The 20,677-nt window shown below is 31.4% G+C and overlaps 1 protein-coding gene across 2 annotated transcripts in view; it reads left to right on the forward strand.

Moving 5' to 3' along the window:
- The window catches only part of ERp44 (Endoplasmic reticulum protein 44), a 62,229-nt gene extending 51,866 nt beyond the window's left edge, over nt 1–10,363 (forward strand). For both annotated transcript variants that reach the window (XM_075364454.1, XM_075364455.1), the window contains 2 exons: nt 6,832–7,127; nt 9,318–10,363. In XM_075364454.1, the coding sequence (XP_075220569.1) occupies nt 6,832–7,127; nt 9,318–9,658 (637 nt within the window). In that variant the 3' untranslated portion in view covers nt 9,659–10,363. The remainder of the gene's footprint in view (nt 1–6,831; nt 7,128–9,317) is intronic.
- Nucleotides 10,364–20,677: the final 10,314 nt, after the last annotated feature.

Genomic DNA, 20,677 nt, shown 5'->3' on the forward strand with positions numbered 1-20,677 from the left:
AATTAGTATTATAAAAATTTCCAGAGACATAATGTTGCGCCCTGTATCCACAGTTTACATTAAGATTTGTCACATAATATAACATATTTGAAAGTTTTTAGATATCATTTGTTATTGGTTATAGTATATATAAATTCTGCTTGATAGTGTTAATTGAACAAACTTGAAAGATTTTAGTCAACAGCTAACAGAAGTGTTATTTTGTTGTTTACTTTGTAAGTATTGATGATGATGCTATTTTGGGTGAATTATATAAGGGATGTAATGCTGAGGAATTAGAAATTAATGTAAGAGGGATATCTCTAAAGTAAAGACCGCTGGGAAATTTCTCTCCTTAAGGTTGGTGAACCTCTATCGTTCATGGCCACGTTACTAATGTACACATTGCATTGTTGTTTAAGTTGTCACGTTGTAGTATCTTTGATTACATGTGAGTTATTATGGTATAAAATGAATAGTAAAATTGATGTTGCCACGGAAATACGTGCAGTCACATGTTTTTTAAACTATCAAAACGTTAAGCCAGCTGAAATACGTAGGCAGTCGGTTGCTGTGTACAGTGATAATGTAATGAATGAAAGAAACATCTGAAAATAGTGGGAGAGGTTTAGAAATAACAGAATTAATGTGCATGATGAAGAACATTCGTGAAGGCCCTCGATAATCACCGAGAACTTGTTGAAATGCGTCGATGATGAAGTCAAAAAAGATCGTCACTCACAGATTTCCGACTTGGCCCATCTTTTTCCTGATGTTTCAATTGCTGTTATTGATCGCATCATTCACGACCGTTTAGGCTTCAGAAAGGTTGTGCACGTCAGGTGTCGCATGTCTTAATGAAACATCACAAAAAATCCAAATAGGATCTGCTTTGGAATTTTTGATGTGCTACACAGAAAAAAATGATGAGTTCCTTAATTTGATTGTTACTGGCGATGAAGCATGTATTTCATATTATACATTGAGAAAACGGCAGTCCAGTGAATGACATCATCCTCAATCATCAACCAGACTGACAAAGATCAAGCCACAGCCATTTGGATATGAACTGATGGCCACAGTCTTTTGGGATTTCATACTGCTGATCGATTTCATGCCACGTGGAACAACTATATGAGTAAATGCAGAAGCCTGCTGCAAAACTATGCAAGTTAGCGCACCATTCAAAATTGGCAATGTGGGCAGCTGACTGATTGTGTTGTCCGGGTGTGTGATAATGCAGGTCCGAAACGTGATATACTGTAAACATTTAGGTGGGAAAGTTACAATCACCTGCCATATAGTCCAGACTTAGCTCCTTCTGATTACCATTTTTTGGGGAAATTGAAAGAATTTTTGAGCGGTAAGTGATTAGCGGGTGACAATTAATTTAAAAATGCTGTTTATCAGTGGCTAAATGGACTGGCAGTAGAGGAATATGATGAGATTATACTGAATCTTTTGTATCGCTATGATAAATGTCTTAATTCATGTGGCGATTATATAGAGAAGTAGTATAAGGTACGTAGTTAAAGAGAAATAAAAAAAAATTATAAAATTTTCAGAATAAATTTTTTACAATGAAGCTGTCTTTACTTTAGAGATAACCTCTCGTAGATAATCTTGGTGCAACTCTTATTTTATCTTTGCTGTAATGTTGTTATCCAGCTTTTATATGTTAGTATTCTTACAGTTTTATTTATTACATAAATAAATATGTACAGTCCAGGTAGGTACTTCATTTTCTATTACTTTTACTTTGTTTAAATTACAGTTACTGACACGTGTTTAAAATAATATTGGCTTTGTTTAAAGTTATTTTTAGTTTTTTAGTCTTAAATTTTCTTCTAAATAATTTCTTGTTTGAATAATTGATCGTTTTTTTGTATGTATCTTTATATTTGGTTATTCAAGTAGGAAACTTGTGATTGGGTTCTGCATTTTTGTATTGCATTGATTTATTGGTGATATATATATTTATAAATTTTATGGTAAAATCACAGTGTTACCTTATTACTGTTTGGTTGGTTTTTGCGCAGTCATGATTGTATATTTATACAAAAAATAATGACTTAACCACCAAAATGCAGAGTAACAGAAAAACCTAAAAAAACTAATATCAATAGTCAACTTTCACAAGATCAAGCATCATCAGACGGTACACAATTCTGTAACTACATCAAACAAATAACAAAAGAGACAATAACAAACACTCTTAGTGTTTGTTTTCCAAATTTTTAAGTTGTATTTATTTTTTGTTATCTGTTTGATGTAGTTCAGAATTGTGTACCCACTGATGATGTGGGAACCCGCAAAAGTTGACTAGTTTTTTAAAATTAGAAAAAGTTGAATTATTTTTTTTTTAGGTTTCTCTGTAACTGTGTTTTGATAGTTAAGTTTTTTTTTTAATTTAATTAGCACAATAGTCAATATGTTGAATTATTTGATTTTTCAAAAAAAAAAATGTACAGGTGTTTCATTTTAATCGCTGCAGGTGGTTTTCTTGTAAAATATGCACAATGCAAAAAAAATTACCTAAACAAAAGTTACTCAGATTAGAGGGGGACATCTCGTGGTGACCTTGCTTTTGAACTTGACCTTGACCGTTATTTCAAGGTTAACACAATTTTTTCAAATGGAATGGCTTATTTTTGACATCACCAATGAAAAGAGCAGAAAATTTTACTTTGAAATATGTAATCTGCATTCACAATATGATCTTGGACCTTTTTCAAGATTTTTCATTTGAATCATTCCAGCAATTTTCTCGAATTATGCATAATATAAAAAAATTACCTAAACAAAAGTTACCCAGATTGGAGGGGGAACATCTCATGGTGACTTTAACTTGACCTTATTTCAAGGTCATCATGATTTTTCCAGACAGAATGATTTATTTTTTCCCCACCAACCAAGAGTAGGAAATTCTACATTGGAATATGTAATCATACATATGACCTTGAACCTTTTTTAAGGTCATACAGCCAAACATCAGACAGTATGTTATATGGGTGATATACAACTTACATGTTTTTTAAGGTCAATAATATTCCTGGAATATTTTATTACAGGTCATTTATCATGCAAACTATGGGAAAGAGTATAAAATGACAACACTATCTCTGATGGTTAGCCGTATGACCTTCAAAAAAAGGTCCAAGACCAGGTGTGACTGTGTATTATAATGTAACATTTTCTGCTCTTTTCATTGGTGGGGTCAAAAATAGGTCATCCACTTAAAACAAATTGGGTTAACCTTGAAATAAGGTCATGATCAAATTAAAGGTCACCATGAGATGTCCTTCTCCAATCTGAGTAACTTTTGTTTAGGTAATTTTTTTTGTACTCTGTGTAGTTTATGAGAAAATTGCATGGGGCGATTGAAACGTGCACCCTGAAAAAGGTCCAAGGTCATATTGTGATGACATATCTCAATGTAAAATTTTCTGACATTTTAATTGGTGGGGTCAAAATTAAAGGTCACCATGAGATGTCCCCCTCTAATGTGAATAACTTTTGACTAGTTCATTTTTTTATATTGTGCGTAGTTTAAGAGAAAATCGCCTGATGTGATTGAAAATTCTATTAGTCGATTTTACGAGTTTATACCGTATTGTGATGATTAAACTGATTACCACCCTATGTGCTCATGCATATACACATGCATCACATTATACAGGGTATATTAAAAAAATTCCCAATAGTTGCACAATGTGAAGTAGTTCACCACTGTGTAAGTAATGCTGTGAAATAACATCCTTTATGATAAATCAACCATTGACTGCATTATTTTACTGTTATTAGTTGAGCTACAGCTATTGGTTTACTTGCATGTAAAGTGTTTTTGTATATTTGAAATCATCAGTATTCATGATCAGTTAGTAAATTTTGCTTAAAACTTGGAAACATGTTTGTGTAAACTAATGAACTGATAAAAAGTTTTAAGGTGATGTTGATAACATCCCACACAGATATTGTCCCACATCAGAACAACCCTTGTCATATAACAATACACTCATCTTGTATGTGTTCATGAAATTGTTACATTCTGATTGTAATTTGATAGTTAAAAAAAAAGTAGCAGAAAAGTGTAAACACCTTTTCATATATTGCCATGTAAATGTATTCTATCATGATTTTTAGCTGAAACTACTGACAATTGTTCTTTCTCAGCTAACCAGCTCTCCTGTAGACTTTTCTTATTTCCCAAACTGGAATCCTTTTGAAAGTATGATGTTTTGAGCCGTGAAAGAAAATTCACACATGGCTCTAGTGCAATCTGAAAAGAGGGGCTACCAGAACTGTTTCCAACATGGCAGTAAAGTTGGAAGAGTGCGATCACTCAAGGAAGGAAACGCTTAAAGAAGAAGGCTCATGTTGTTGCAAATATGTTCAAAATATTTATAAAAATGAAACTTTGGGTAATTTTTTAGATAGAACTTATACACTCTTTAGTGTGTGCGTGTGCAAGGTATTGTTTTCATTCAGCTTTGTACCGATGCTTTTAAGTATACATGTTCATTTAATAGACTTTTATGAGTATGGTTATTTATGTTATTTTTTAAAAATGAGTGTTTTTAATCATTATATATAAGCATTGTAAATCTTTTCAAATAAAATTCTTTATTCGGTTAAAATTTTAAATAATTCAACAATAAAGAGATGGAACTGAAGTACTGTCTTGGGTGAAAAAAACATGCTTGTAATTGACAGGAAAATGAAGATTTTACAGGTGCCTCAAATTCACATTCAGTTAGACAAATCTTTAGTTGACCGATTTGAGAGTGGGTAAATTAATTTATGCTATGATATCCATTCATATGCACCAGAAGAGTTGCCTCTGGAACCACCGTAATGTATTACTTCAGAGGATGATGTGAATGAGTATAAATAAAGTGTAGTCTTGTTCAGACTCAGGTCAACCATTCCTGAGATATGTGGTCAATTGAAACCCAACCACTAAAGAACACCAGTACCCACAATCTAGTATTCAAATTCATATAAAAGTAACTGTTTTTACTAGGATTTGAACTTAAGAACTCTCAAGTTCGAAATCAGCTGATTTGTGATGATGAGTTAACTGCTAGACCAGTTTTGTGGGCTATACTCTTGTACTCTTTGTCTTAATAACATATTTATCCACATTAACATTTGTGACTTATTAAACTAGGAAATTTTAGGACATTTTAATTTAAGCTGTTTAAATTAACAGCTCTTTTGTTTTTTTTAATTCTGAAACTTATTACGTGGTATGAATATTAGTGATTTTCTTTGGCCTTGACATCTAACATATCTGTTTGGGATGCTTGTAATAAATTTACTTATACTATTTAAACCTGTGGTCCACTCCAATAGCAGTGTTAGAATGTTTAAGTTTTTCCACCATTAAAACCTTCTATAGCCAGAAAGTACTTTGTATTTTTTCTACACAAAGTAACTTTCTGTATTTTACTTTCCGAGTTTTTTCTGTATTATACTTGGTAGTATAATTTATACTACCAAGTAATATGTGTTTGCCTTTTGCATATTATGGAGTAACATAGATTAGATCCTTTCATCTTACTGGAGTTTTAGTAATCAGTATTTAAAGTTTGATGTTTTGGGTAAAAATAACTTTTAAAAAAAAGCATTTGTAAACATTAAAAATGATTTATGTTTTATTGCGTATAATATTCATTAGGTAATATGTTTGGAGACATTTGAGGCTCCAACCTTATCTTCTTTTATTTTTATTTACATATAATTGAAGCGCTGTTTAGGCTTATTCAGGAATTATATGGACATAGATATTTCCTTTCTCTGGAACAGTATAGTTTTAAAGACAATTTAGGTATTTGAGGAAATATTTTAATTGAAATATTTCAGCCCTTAAGTGCTGAAATGTTACAAGATTTAGGTGCTCAAACAACTAAGAATAATCTTATTGTTAATGGTTGACTTTATTCTTTTTTTATGTTGTACTTCTTTGTGATTTGAATTCATTATGTAGTTTTATTGCATTTTGTCATTTCTGTTTACAGAAATGATGGTAATGAAGTCAGTAAAATACTGTGTTCAGCGTAAGAGCTATCCTAGTTGTTATTTGTAGTAGTGAGATTTTACTGCAACATGTGCAATTGTGTTAGTGCAGTAATATATCAGGTGACTTCATTTGTTAGTCCTCACCAGTATTCATATAATATATTGTCTATTGTGTATGTGTCAGTAGTGACAACTTTTAAATATAGTCTCCATGTAATTAATTCGTAATAACTTGATTCAGTCAGCGCCAAATGAAGACATCAGATCATAAATCAAACATAAAACGTCAAAACATATAATTTGTACGTGTGACTTTCAAGACAGTCTATTACAACGCCATGCAATTTGTTTACAACAGGATAGCTCTTATATTTTCTCTTTTCATAGAAAGGAATTCGATGACTAAATCTATCTTACACATTTTAGCAGGACTTGCTACTTTTTGCTGGTACTGAAGCTTGATAAATATTATTTGTCATATAGACCTTTCAGATCAGTGTTGCTGCCAAATTTGAAAAATAATTCTTACATTTTTATTAGTCTTGTGACTGTTTTCTTTATAGCCTCTTGTACCCACCTTCATAATGTGATGAATTTTAATATGAAAAATTTTGGATGAAAGTAGAAAAGATTTGCTTGTCTGATAAAACTGTCCATGGTTTATATATATACCTGAAAGTAATATGGTTCAAACCATCTTTCTGGTTAATGATCCTACATAATATAAATCATTGATGTTAAAGTTGTTTTAAAGTTAATAAAGTTTTTTGTATGCCTTTTGTGTCAATTAATAATTTGATAACTATGGTCTTTTTCTGTTTTTGTTACTAGGAGTACAGTAGCCCAGATGCATCCTCCTGGTCAACCAATTATTGTATTCAGGCCAGATGTAGCTTTATCAAATGAAAGAGATGAAACGTTCAATGGTTCACTGTTAAGTTATGATGAAATGAATGTATGGATGACTGAGAAATGTGTGCCGCTAGTCAGAGAAATAACTTTTGAAAATGCTGAAGAGTTGACCGAGGAGGGTCTTCCTTTCCTTATACTATTCCATAAACCAGGTGATGATGAAACTATTAAAAAATTTAAAGATGTTGTGCTACGTGATCTCATTCATGAAAAACGTAAGTTTGCTTTCTCTCTTCTTTTGTTTAACTGTTAAAGTGGTAGCTATTATAACAGCCGCCTGTATATCAGCTTATATGGTCATATTAGAACGTTTTTTGGAGGGAATGTATCCTTCCATAAATGGGTTCAAAAATTTTGGGGTGTAGGGGTAGGGGTCAAGGGGTCAGAAAAGGTTTTGGGATTGGAGGTCTGGGAAAGGAGATATAGGGAAAAAGGTAATCCCCCTTATAATGTGCCGCAGCACTTACAATTATTTCACTCGAGTGAAATAGCTGGAATTTTTGTAAGTTTCTGTTTACTTGTAAATAACCTACATCACAAGCTCGATTTAACTTGCCCATAGGACTTTGAAAATTTTTCTCTATTATACCAGCTGTGTATAACCTCAAAAGTTTATAAAACACTATACCTACACATACCTTGATTATAGCTCTTCAAAACTCTTACTGGGGTGTCCCAGCATCCCCAGCACTGATCACAACCCCAATTGATCAATCAAAAACCTCACTGTAATCACACAAACTTTGCTTCAAGTATAGCAGTAACCTAAAATGTACTGTTCCCAAGAAAATCACAATAAAAGATGTGTTTTGTGTTCTATCAACTCAAAATTTTGTATTTGTGTCCACAAAACCTTAGCCAACAATATCCAATGTCAATCTGTTTAAAACTCCAAAACACCCGATTAAAATTATGTTAAACAGGGAGTGATATACAACACATGCGTATACTGTGAAGTCACCTACTCGACTGAGAGTTATGCACAGAATTTTGCAGTCAGTTTAGGAAACTGTTTTAATATTCAGTCCTTTTTTACTTACTTGTACGAAGTAAAGGAAGTATTGTGATCACAAGAAATTCGGTTTTCAGGTTTCAATGGAAATATCCATGCCCATCCCTGAATCCATTTTAACTAGTTTCGGCATGACATACGTATTCATCTCGCATAACTAAAAAACAATTAACCGTAAGGATGTTGAAATTTTGTATTTAGGACTGTTGTAACATCTAGTTGTGCACCTCCCCTTTTGATTGTAATAGACTGAACTGGACTTTTTGTTAACTGCAGTAATAAGCCCTTATTGAAAGCTTTTCAATGATACATTATAAATGGTACTTATTTTCATTGGTTCTAGAGATATAGCCAAATAAAACTGTAATTAATGAAATATTTGGGTCTTACAAGGGGAAAGCTAAAAAAGGAACATCAGTTCAAATCTGACTTCATTTCCTTTTTTTTAACTTTCTTTTTAATTTAAATATATTAATTTATTAATAATTATTAATATCTGATTGTAAAAAAAGCTTGCAATAAATAATAATTATTCAATAATAACAATAAAAAAATATATTTAATTTTGTAGGTGAACAAGGAAGTCATGTAGTGTCCACATCAGATGTTTTTCTGTTGATGCATTTTTATCAATTTAACATGAGTTCAGATCAGAACAGAATTTTTTTCAAGTGATTTTTTTTTTCCCCCCAGAGAGAAATATTTGGAAGGATTGCCATTATTGCTTTTAAAATATGTAGTTTAGTGTACATCATTTTTTGTATTTATTTATTCATTTAAGGTTTAAAAATACTTAACCATTATTACAGTTACATGTGATGAAAGATGAATTTTGTAATGTAGGATTATTTAAGATAAAATAATTTTTTTAAATTTGTGGGGCAGTATTTTTAACTGTATTGTAAATTGTTAAATTACTTGGAAAATAATTTTAATTTATTACATAACTTTACTGTCATCAGTTTAACATTCCAGAATCCTAAGTCAACCTCTCTTTCTATTCATTTTCCTTAATCCCTCTCATTTCAATACTTTCTTTCTGTCCGCATGCCCTTATGTTGGAAATACATGTTATAACATGGTAGATGATCTAGGTAAAAATATAAACAAAGAAATTTCTGGAATATTTTAAAAACATCTCGTGCATAACCAGTTTGGTTTTTGGTCATAACAAGACCAAAACACTAAACTGTTGAAAACAGGTAAAAGCATCTACTCTAGTTTTGTAGATTCTGAATATTAGATATAATATTACAATATTATAGAATGTTGTAACATTATGTTACAATAGCTGTTATGTGACAGCTATTGTTTGGCTAAGATTAATCTGTTTCTCTTAAAAAGTACTGAAACTACATCAAATTATTTTTGTTCATTTTCTTCTACTTTTCAGAAAATATTAATTTCCTTACTGCAGATGGTGAAAGATTTGCTCACCCATTACATCATTTGGGAAAAGGTCAAGATGATCTCCCATTGATTGCTATTGACAGTTTCAGGCATATGTATCTGTTTAAAGATATTAGAAATATGGATGTGCCGAATAAATTACAACAGTTTATACAGGACTTATATTCAGGAAAATTACATAGAGAATTTCATCATGGTCCTGATCCTGAGGATATACCTGCATTGGAAAGTAAAGTTGGGCCGCCTACAACTCCACCTGAATCAACTTTCAAGAAACTTGGTCCTTCTAAAAATAGATATACGTTACTACGAGATGAGTTATAAAAACAAAGACAATCAACTTGTTTTATAAATTCTGTTTTAATAAAGTTAAAAGATGATGTGAATTTTTGTTTGGTATGTGGTAATATTGGTACTTGTACTTTGTTTGATTGTTATGAATGAGTGATTCAGAAATAAATGTTACACACACACATACATGATTGCACTTAAACATTTTTGTACTGATATTGTATTGTATAGGACATATCACAACAAAACAACAGCATAATATTTACGTAAAATATACATATATTGATTTATATTTTAGCAAAGCCAGAATTAGACAAATAACTCTTAGTAATATTAGTGGTAACACACTATTTTAGTTGTTTATAAATTATCATAAAAATTATATGTTATTGGTAAAAACGCTTGACTTCAACCTTTTCATTTTAGAATGTTCACAATTGGGTAATTTAACATTGTAGCATACTTTTTAATTCAGTTATTGTAAATAATTATAAAAGAATATTTTAAACAACTTCTTATATATTAAACTTGTCTTAAAATTTTTAAAAATTTCTCAAATTAATTTTTTTTTAGATTAATCTTTTTTTTGTATGTAATATATTATATACATATATAATATATATATTTTTTTTGAGGTGGAGCTTTCTTTTTTTTTTATATAAAAAATATATATGTATTTTCACATGTGTAAATAATTTATTGTTTATAAGTACCGTGCTAATAAATTATTATAACCAATTTATAAGGAAATTTTTTATTAATTAATAAACCTAATTTTCATGTTTTATAAATGTAAAACAAGTTAACAACCCATAAATAACTTTTAGAAAAATTAAATTTAGAAAATTTCTACCTCAAAACAGTAATTTTAAAGAGTGTAGAAAAACAAGAATTTTGATGTAAAAATACTGCATGCTCTCAACTATCCTGACCAAAAAGGCAGCTATTTAAATAATTTTTTACAGCTAGTTTCAAAAGTGACCTACAGAACACCCCAAGTAATGGTCTCTTACCAAAAATACATTGTTTTGAGATAGGAGCATTTGGTAATTTCAGTTCTTTAGCATTTCATTTTTGTTTTTTAATTGTTTCTTCTGGATGCATGAAATAGAAGGTCTAAAGTGAAAAATAGTTTCACGGTGGTATTAGTATTTGTTAAATTTGATTTCTCTAATTTTACTGCTGAAAAGTTATTTAAGAGTTGCCATACCGCTAACATTCTGAAAATGTGTACCAGTTGTTTTATATTAAAAATATAGACATCCCTTTACTTTTTAATGTATTAATATCTTATATAAATTATCTCTTGAGGACCAATAAATTTTTTATTCTGCAGCAGTTAAATGCTTATTATAGAGATAACCTCCTTATGTTAATTTTTATTTTTTAGTTTACCACATAACGTAGTAGCTTTTGTGTGAATCATTTAGGTCAAGAATCAAAGTCTTAGACCTACCATTCCATCACAGAGATCAATAATGAGGATGAGTTACTCCCACTTTTACTCTTATGAGTGGAAAGTTAGATGACTGCTGAAAGTCCATTGTAAAAGGCTAGAAGTTCCTAAAATGTGCTTATATAGTCATACGTAAGTTAAGTTTAAAACTCATGTTCCATTATTAAAAAACAAATTTTATTTTTACAATTTAGCTCATTAGAGTTAGTATACACGTGCAATTGTTAAGATTTAATTGTTAACATCATTACACATACATGCAAATAGGACTTGCTTTATAACAGGACGATGTAATATCGAATGAGTCTACTAATGCAGGACTTTACCCCATGAGAGCTGCTATAGGACTGAATAATTATTACAATTAAAATAAAGAAACAAAGGTTGAAGCTGCATTACATTCTTTCACATGGTAGGTTTTCCTGAACTAGTGATAGGCACACACACGTGGCTTATGGAATGTAATGCATCATATATTTTCAGGCTATTCTCAATGATGTAACTCCTCCCCCCCAGATAAAAATTCAGGGGGTCGATCAGTGAGCACCATTATAATCCAAATTGATATATCATCTGTGACAATATTATTTTTCCTGAACATTATAACAAATTATTTATATTTCTAATTCTAATGTGTGTATATTAATCAATAAGTCAGAATGCTACACCTTTTCTATATTTCATTTATTTATATTAATAAATATCTATTGTATATTATTAATACAATTATTTTCAATTTTTCTGACTTTAATAAATATTTTATTTTAACATATAATTGCTGTATTTTAATTATATGTAGTTGTGTGTGTATTCTATTTCATTGTACATACGGTGTAATATAAACTTAGTAATATTATCTTTCATGTATTCTAATAGTGAGAATTGTATACAGTACAATAGTTTTGCAAGTGTTCAACAAAATATTTTTATACTAGTCTCATTCATTCTGTAAGTATAAATTAAATCCCTTTTCTATATATAAATCTCGCATAATAAATATTATTTTCACATAACATTATTAAGTTATTTCTTAGTTAAGTATTCATAATTGTATTTTCTAAATTATAAGTTCCAGCAAAATTTTTTAATTTAAATCTAGTCCTTAATAACAAGTCATTTAATTATTTTACAAAAACAACATTTAATATATCTAGTCTGGTTCAAATTCAATGTCACAATAGTTATTAAATCCATTTTCCTTTATAAATAACATGTAATATTTTAAATAATTCACATCAACATATGAGGTTGTTAAAAAAATAACCAAACTTTTTTGATTATGTGAATAACAGTGACATGTGGTTGGCAGTAATGTGTTCCACATAAACTCCAATGTAACCACATGCTCTTGGGATTGTTGATATCTTGTTTGGTATTTGTGTTATTGTTGTTTGAGTACAACATGTTTAAGAGTTAGCAGCGATTTTTGTAATACGTGATTTTTTGGTGATTGGTCTTTTGTCTCGATGTCGTAGCCGTAAACCAAACTTCATGTCCCATTATGATTCTTTGCGTGAATGTTTCATTGTCATCGGCTTGTTCAAGAAGTTGCTGACAAACGTCCTGTCGATGTTCTTTCTGCTGTTCTGTCATCAAACGAGGAACAAACTTTGCTGCAACTCGATGCATGTTCAGTTTTTCAGTCAAAATGCCATGGCATGATCCAATTGAGATGTTAACCTGTTTTGCAAGTTCTCTGGCTATCAATTGGCAATTTGCACGCACCAGATCGTTGATTTTCTGAATGTGTTTGTTATCATTTGAAGTCAAAGGTCATGTGTTCAATTGACTGATGACCACTTTTAAATTGTGAAAACCATTTGCAGCATTGTGTACAACCCAGAGCATCGTCTCCGTAAACTTGTTTCAAAACTTGAAAAGTTTCTGTGAGGGTTTTTCCCAGTTTCATGCAAAATTTTACGTTTTATTGTTGCTCCTGAATATCGCTACTAACACTTAAAACATGTTGCACTCAAACAACAATAACAGGAAAATTAAACGAGATATCAACAATCCAAGAACATTTGGTTACAGAGGAGGTTATGCGGAACACAATGCTGCCAACTGCATGTCACTAAATATTTCTGTTAGCGTGTAATTAAAAAGTTTGGTTATTTTTTGAACAGACCTCGTATATCCTCATATTATTAAATCATATGCATTAAAACATATTTTATTATATATATCGTTTAACTAAAATGTGTAATCAATTATTGCATCATTAGCATCCATGTTACCAGTAGTTGTTTTTATAACTGAACCTAAACCATTCATTTTCCTTATAATTAACATTTACATGGATTAGTGCATAGTCTATTTGCGCCAGTTATTATTATTAGTATTAACAATTTTATTTCTTTACTTATGATTAATAAGTATGATTAATAAATCTTCTGTAATTATTCACTTCTCTATATTTACTACTATTTTCTGTAACAAAATATTTTCTACTACTTATATTTACAATTCTTTATTGTTAATATTATCTAATACATGTTCACATACATCATTTTAATACAGTTACATAAATATTATCTAAATTCTGTATTTTATTCCAATAATAATATATAAAATTATGCATTCTGCTCTAGGAATGGGAAGGACCAGCGACAGGATTTAAGTAAGGATTAGTTTCTGTATGGGAAGATTGGTTTTCTCGTTGAATTTTCTTATGCTTTCGCGTTATCATTGGCTGGAATAATAAGCTTTCATAAAAAAAAATAAACTAGAAACAGTCTAAAAAATTAAACAAAAATATTTACAACTAATATCACAGCCAAACATAGAATTAAAATAAGTGTAAATATAATAAAAAATATAAAAACATAAAATTTAACTAGAAATAAATAAAATTTTACAAGGTCCAAGAGGGGTGTAAGGGCCCCTTCTTGGATAACAGAAAGACTAAGAACTAACATAAAAACTAAAATGTTAAAAATGAAATAAAAATTAAATCCAATATCACTAAAAACTTAAAACTAGTATCACAGTCAGAATCATAAAATATAAAATTATTTAAAATAAACATAAAAATAAAAACAAAAAACAATATAAAATTTACTTAAACATAGAATTTAACAAAATCTGAGGGGGGTGTAAAGGCCCCTTCTTGGATAACAGAATAAAAAACCAGTGTAAAAATTAAAGAAAAAGGACACATTTATAGATTATATAGACCATATTGACTATATTTAGATATAGACCAACATGATGGAAAAACAGAAATGTCCAGTCTAAAACTTCATTATTATTGCTCAAGATTTGACTGATATTTCTGGACAATTTAAGTTTACAATGCAAGGCCTCATAGCATATGCAAACAACAAGGATGTGGTGCACAGGCAAGTGGCAGTTGCGTCATGTGCATATTGGTGTGTGTTCTGCTGATATGAGGTACTTGTGTGTGACTGTGGTATGTCCTGATCATAATCGTCAGAGGACCACTTCTTCACGACAAATTTTTCTGCACGAGGTGTCCCATGGCAAAACAGAATCTTTAATGTGCCGAAGTTTGTTATCAATGGTAGCCATCCAGCCACTTTGCTCGAAGAGACTTCTTTATACAATTAGTAAAGTCAGAAGTAGTAATACAAGTGGTGAAGGGAGGTTGATTACACCCTTCTTTAGCAGCAGAATCTGCACGTTCATTACCCGGAATCCCCATGTAGCTACGGATCCAGCTGAAACTCACTTGTGTGTTGCGATGGTTAAAATCAGCAGTGGCATTGTAGATTTCGATGACCAAAGGATGTCTGGAATAAAGGTTTTCTAAGGCTTTGAGAGCACTGCAAATAAGGATATTTAGGGTTAATAATATAAGTTCTGTCATTGACAACAAACATGTAGCCAATGGTATTGTTCTGTTCCGATCCATCAGTGTATACTATTGCATCTGGGTTTCTCTTTGAGAGAATATAGTGAAACATTTCCTGGAAGACAGTAGGTAGTGTTGATTCTTTATTGTATATTGTAATGTCAAAAATAAAATTTATAAGGTTGATTCTCCATGGAGGATATGAGCACAGATTCATTGGAAAAATAGACGGTGTGTCAACATTTATAAGGTGCAGTAGGTTTTGAATACGAACACCTACAGATGCAGTACAATGTGGATGGTCCTCATACCTTACTAAATTTGGATTCCCAAGGACAGTCAAAAGCTGGGTGATTTGGTTGTCCTTTGAGACGGGCAAAATAAGGTGCTAAAAGCTGGTCCTGTCTATCCCAAAGAGATAACTCACTGCAGTCAACAAGTAAGTTTACGACAGGGCTTGATCTAAAGGCACCTGTGGCAAGCTGAAGGAAAGCATCCAGCAGTTTAAGCACAGTGTAGTGCATTGAAGAGTAGGCAACACAACCATATCAATGTGAATTAACTAAGGAATAATAAAAACGTATAGCGTACATTACCAGTCGGCTCCCCCAATTGGTGTTGCTAAGGACTTGCGGCATATCTAAAAGTTTGGATCATTTTATTTTTAATTCTTTGATGTGTTTGACCCAAGTAAGGCAGTTATCAAAAAATAAACCTATAAACCTGGTATCAGGAGATATAGTAATTAGCTCGCCATTGAGAAAAACTTGTGGAATAGAAGGATCCTGCAGCCAAGAAGAGACTACAGATTTTGTTTTCTCAGGTGAAAAGGTGAAGCCGGTAACCCTGGACCAAGTTTCAGGCGAGATATACTGTTCTGTAGTAGTAGTCTCTCTGCTGTGGCTGTTGAACGGGATGTAATATATATACCAAAGTCATCAACAAATAATGAACATGAAACAGGTGGCTGTTCACATTGAGTAATACTGTTGATGGCTGTAGAAAATAAGGTGGTACTTAAAACACTTAGTTGAGGCACTCCATTCTCCAAGGTGACGCTACCCATAAGGAATCTCCCAACGCCAACACGGTAAGTTCGGTCATTTAAGAAACCCCTCATAAATGCAAGCATACAGCCCTTGATCGCCATTCGCCAGGCCATGTTGTATGACTTTTTGATATCAAAGAAGATAGCTACGAGGTACTGGCAGAGTAGGAAAGCGTTTTGAATAGCTGGTTCCAGTGACACTAGATGGTTAATGAAAGAACGTCCTTGACGAAAACTGCATTGTTCTAGACATAGAAGGCCATGTCTCGCTAAGTACCATCTGAGTCTGCGATTCACCATTTTCTCCATCACTTTGCATAAAACGCTTGTCAAAGAGGGCGGTAGCTTGAGGAGCTTCCTTTCTCCCAAGTTTAAGTATTGGTATGACAATGGCTTCCGACCAGACCAAAGGGAAAACTTGTGAGGAGAATAGACTATTATAAATAGACAATAGGTGTAGCACCAAAAACTTACCACCATTTGTATTTACTCCCATCCACAAAGGTAAAACTTTAGGGACAGGAACTTAAGTTTCACTAGTTGTAACTATTGACTTCTTTTTCATCTTCATTAACTAAGAAATAGTTCCAGTAAGTGAAGCAACCTTATCAGATAACACCTGAACAAACTGCAGGATCCACACTATTTGTTGTTTGCATTTACAATAGCTTTACTTGATGTCGCAGAGTTGAAAGAGATGTCTGATTTAACCAGGTTTTGAGAGCTAAGTGTCTTTTTATATTCTCTTCAGGTGGCTGGGAAAGAAAGCTTTTGCTCGTTACATATTTTTAGGATTGCTTTCTCTTCTTTGAAACTTGTCAAGCTGAATATGTTCCTCCTCAGTTTGCACATTTTTCTTTTTCCTGACAGTCGGTGGCCTTTTTTTGCACATATTGCAGTGTTTGGACAAGAAGTTGTGGAATGGCCAAAGCCGGATTTAGATGAAAAGAGGCCCTAGGCTATTCCACTTATAAGGCCCTTTCACCTCCCATTTTTAAGTTTGTAAATTACATGAGAAATAATAAAATACATCATTACTGTGATATATATATCAATATGTTAATCAAAACTAACCTTTATAAAAAATGTGGCACGGATAATAAATAAAAAAATGTCGAGAACACTTATTTGAACATTATTCTCAGCACCATATATAGTATTTGTAACAATAACTAATCAAACGTAACACACAACATTTACAAAGAAATGAAAATCTTTGACTATGAAAATAAAATATGCAATAAAAATTATCATTTTCTATCAAATTAAATAAAATATATTCAATACATTGAAGATTAAATCAAATTAAATTCAGATAAATTTATTTCATAATAATTCGCATTGGTTTAAGTATGAATTATGAATTTTAAGTCTTAAACTAAACCAAAAATACAAATTTATTCAAACAAAATCCAGATCACAAAAAAGAAAATATCATATTAAATTTTATGTTAATATTGAAGAACTGATTCAATCCAAGTATACATTTAAAATGAAATAGTAGATTAGAAGAATTTCTTTATAAACTTTTTCACACAGAATTCTTCTATAAGTTCATCAAAATCTATTTTTCTGAAGGTCTCATTTTCGATGCACGAAATACTCAATGAAGACTACCTTGTCTGAGTCATTGTGCTTCTTAATTGATTTTTGATATTTTTAAGTCTTGAAAATGACCTTTCTCCAGTACAATTAGTTACTATTAAACTGAGAAACAGCCGTAAGATTGATTCCACATTGGGGAAGGCCACTTGAATATTTTCTTTGAATATTATTTGATACAAATCTGTATGCGACAATGTGGAATTTTTTGATGGCTTATGCATTTGTCTCACATATGTGTGGAAATGAAATAGTTCTTCAGTAAGATTTTGGTTGACATCTTCTGGGTATTCTTGCATTAACAGCTCAACACCTCTTTGAAGTTCTACCTTTGATAATGTAAGATCGGCAAGAAAGGAAAATATTTTCACTACATCATCATAAACAGAAGCTCTTCTTCCTAAATTTGATTCTAGTGCATCTAATGTAGGAATAAATAATTTAATTCTAAATTTATCTCTTGAAGAGAGTTTGTCTAAGGCATCAGGGTCAGTTGAATTTTCATAATTCCCTTGCCTTCTACTTCTTATTATCCTTATGGAAGTTCTATATTCAGTATTTGGCAACATGTTTTTTGCTTGTTGCTCAAGTGCTTCAGAATCTTCCCTAATTTCGTGTAAAATATCCAAAAGTGACCTGTACCAATCTGCACAACTACGAAGTAAAATATTAGGGCTTTAAAAAATTTTATTTACTCTTGAAAAATGTCTCTGTATTCGATTCCAGAAATGGAGCATAATCACAAATTCAAATTCTTCCATCTTCTCTAAAAGATTGTTGGCTCTCAATCTAGTATCACTCTTTGTATTATTATCTGAATGTAAATAACTGAGTGCACCGGTGATATCATTGTAATTTTCTGAAATAGCTTTTGCGTGTGGTGCCGCCTACCTAGTGTCTGATAAATATTTAGGCACTTTAGAATGAGGTTTCAAATGTAATTGCAGAACTGCCCATCATTTTGTAGAAGACGAAAAAAAGATCTAAACTTCATTCACAACACCAAAAAAATTAACAGCATCAAGGCAACAATCAACAGCTGAACGGCCTACTAAATTTAAAGAGTGACCAGCTCGTGGAACAAATCTTGCAAACTTGTTTTTTCGACAATTTTTTGCTGCATACCATTGTATCTACCAGCCATATTGGCTGCATTATCATAAGACTGTCCTCAGCATTTTCTGAAATCAGTTTCAAGTTCGGTAGTGATATAGTTAAATACTAAATCAGCTATGCTTTCCCCTGAGTGATCTTTTAGCTCAAGGAAAGTTAAAAATCTCTCAGTTGGCAAACCGTCTTCAGGTGACACATATCTAATAATTAAGGTCAACTGATCAGTATGAGATATGTCAGGAGTGGAATCTACTGAAAAGCTAAAATAACCAGCCTTTTTCACTTCCACCACAATTGTGTCTTTCACTTTATTTTCCATAAGTTGAATAATTTCCTAAAATATAGTTTTAGACAGATATGAAGGTTTTCCTGAGCAAGTATTTCCATACAGATCGATATGATCTTTTAAAAATGGATCGAATTTTGCTACTAGTTCTAGAAAACCAAAGTAATTGCCGTTATTTGGAGTTCCAAACTGTTCATTGTCTCCTCTAAATGGTAAGCCTCACTCTGCAAGAGTGCAAATTACAGTGAAAACTTTTTCTATAATGTAACGCCATTATTGCTGCTCTTTCTCTTATTTCTTCCTCTAGCTTTGTTTAAAGTTTTCCCTTTTGCTCTTGTTAAGTACGTTAACAAAGCATTACTATGATTTTCCAAATTTTCATGAGTTTGAATGATAGCAGGGTTTTTCCAATCATTAAATTCTTCAGAAGAATGCTGTTGCACAAGATGCAATATTTGGAAAGAGTTTACAAACAAAGCAAAAAGGGAGAGTACACAAGTCATTCTAGGGTATATTTTTGTCTATTGGCTTTTGTTGAATAAAAAATTGCTTTTGTACAAAATCTGGACTGATTCTCATAGTCTAGCTTAGAATTTAAAAATGATCCACAGTGATACTGAACTTGAGAAGGGCCCTTCTATACCCAATGTGATACATCATTTTGCGATAAATTTGTCCTCAAGCCAACATCTGTTACAGTAGACATATATTTGACATCACTATCTAAATTTGCAATATCTTGATATTGGTGTTTCTCATTAGGTGTCTGAAAAAAATTCTGAATATTCGTATTATTTTCTTATGGCTCTTTTGTACATTCGTGTTCAGTAAGTTGTTCTCGAACTAGTTCCATATTTTCACTTTGAGTTGGTGCAACGGCCGTGTCCTCACATACAACGTGCTTCATTGCTTCCAATTGAGTAGTACTAGTTGGCACATGCATGAAAGCACTAATAGGTGTTAGCTTCTTTGCCTCATACTCTTGTAGCTTCTTTTTCTTGCGTTTGCAAGCGCCACTTCAAATCTTTTACTCATTCTTAGATTAGAATCTAGAACAAAATATTTGAGTTATTAATTATTGTGCGTAAATAAAATTTAATTATTTATTATTAATACAAAAAAAAAAAAACATTTTACGTATTAGAACTGTGGTAAGTTTTCTTTTGTTTGTCGAAATTTTCGATAAACAATTCATTTTCGAATAATAAATTGAAGTAAAACAAAAACTCATTTCCGTGAATAGCGCGTCTTTTATAATAGTCATTGTTTATAAAATAAGTGTTAATTTCTGAATTTCAAACACTAATCAATTTAAAAAATATTTCCAAAATATATTTAATTCAATAATGAAACTAAATTATCATTATTCAATCAAGATTGTATGGAACTGTTATTTTGTCTCATTGTATATATATGTATATCATGAAAATATAAAATAAAGCACGTAATATACATTTTAAAATATACATATTAAAACATGTGTTAAGAACTTACCTAGAATTCCGCGAAATGAAGATATTGTCACAAAAAAATTTTTCAATAGTCTATAAACACTTCACGAAAGTATTGAACCTACTGAACCTAAAAGGCGAGAATCAAATGATCGTGTACGCAATCCTAAAATAAGAATCTTTTCTAATAACATTAACATGTTTTTCATATTATCGAAGTAACACCAATATAACCGAACGTCGGGATATCAATAGTTCTGTTCGTTTGTCTGTTCCAATCTG

This window comes from Lycorma delicatula, chromosome 4 (genome assembly GCF_047948215.1).
Source record: "Lycorma delicatula isolate Av1 chromosome 4, ASM4794821v1, whole genome shotgun sequence".
NCBI classification, from domain to species: domain Eukaryota; kingdom Metazoa; phylum Arthropoda; class Insecta; order Hemiptera; family Fulgoridae; genus Lycorma; species Lycorma delicatula.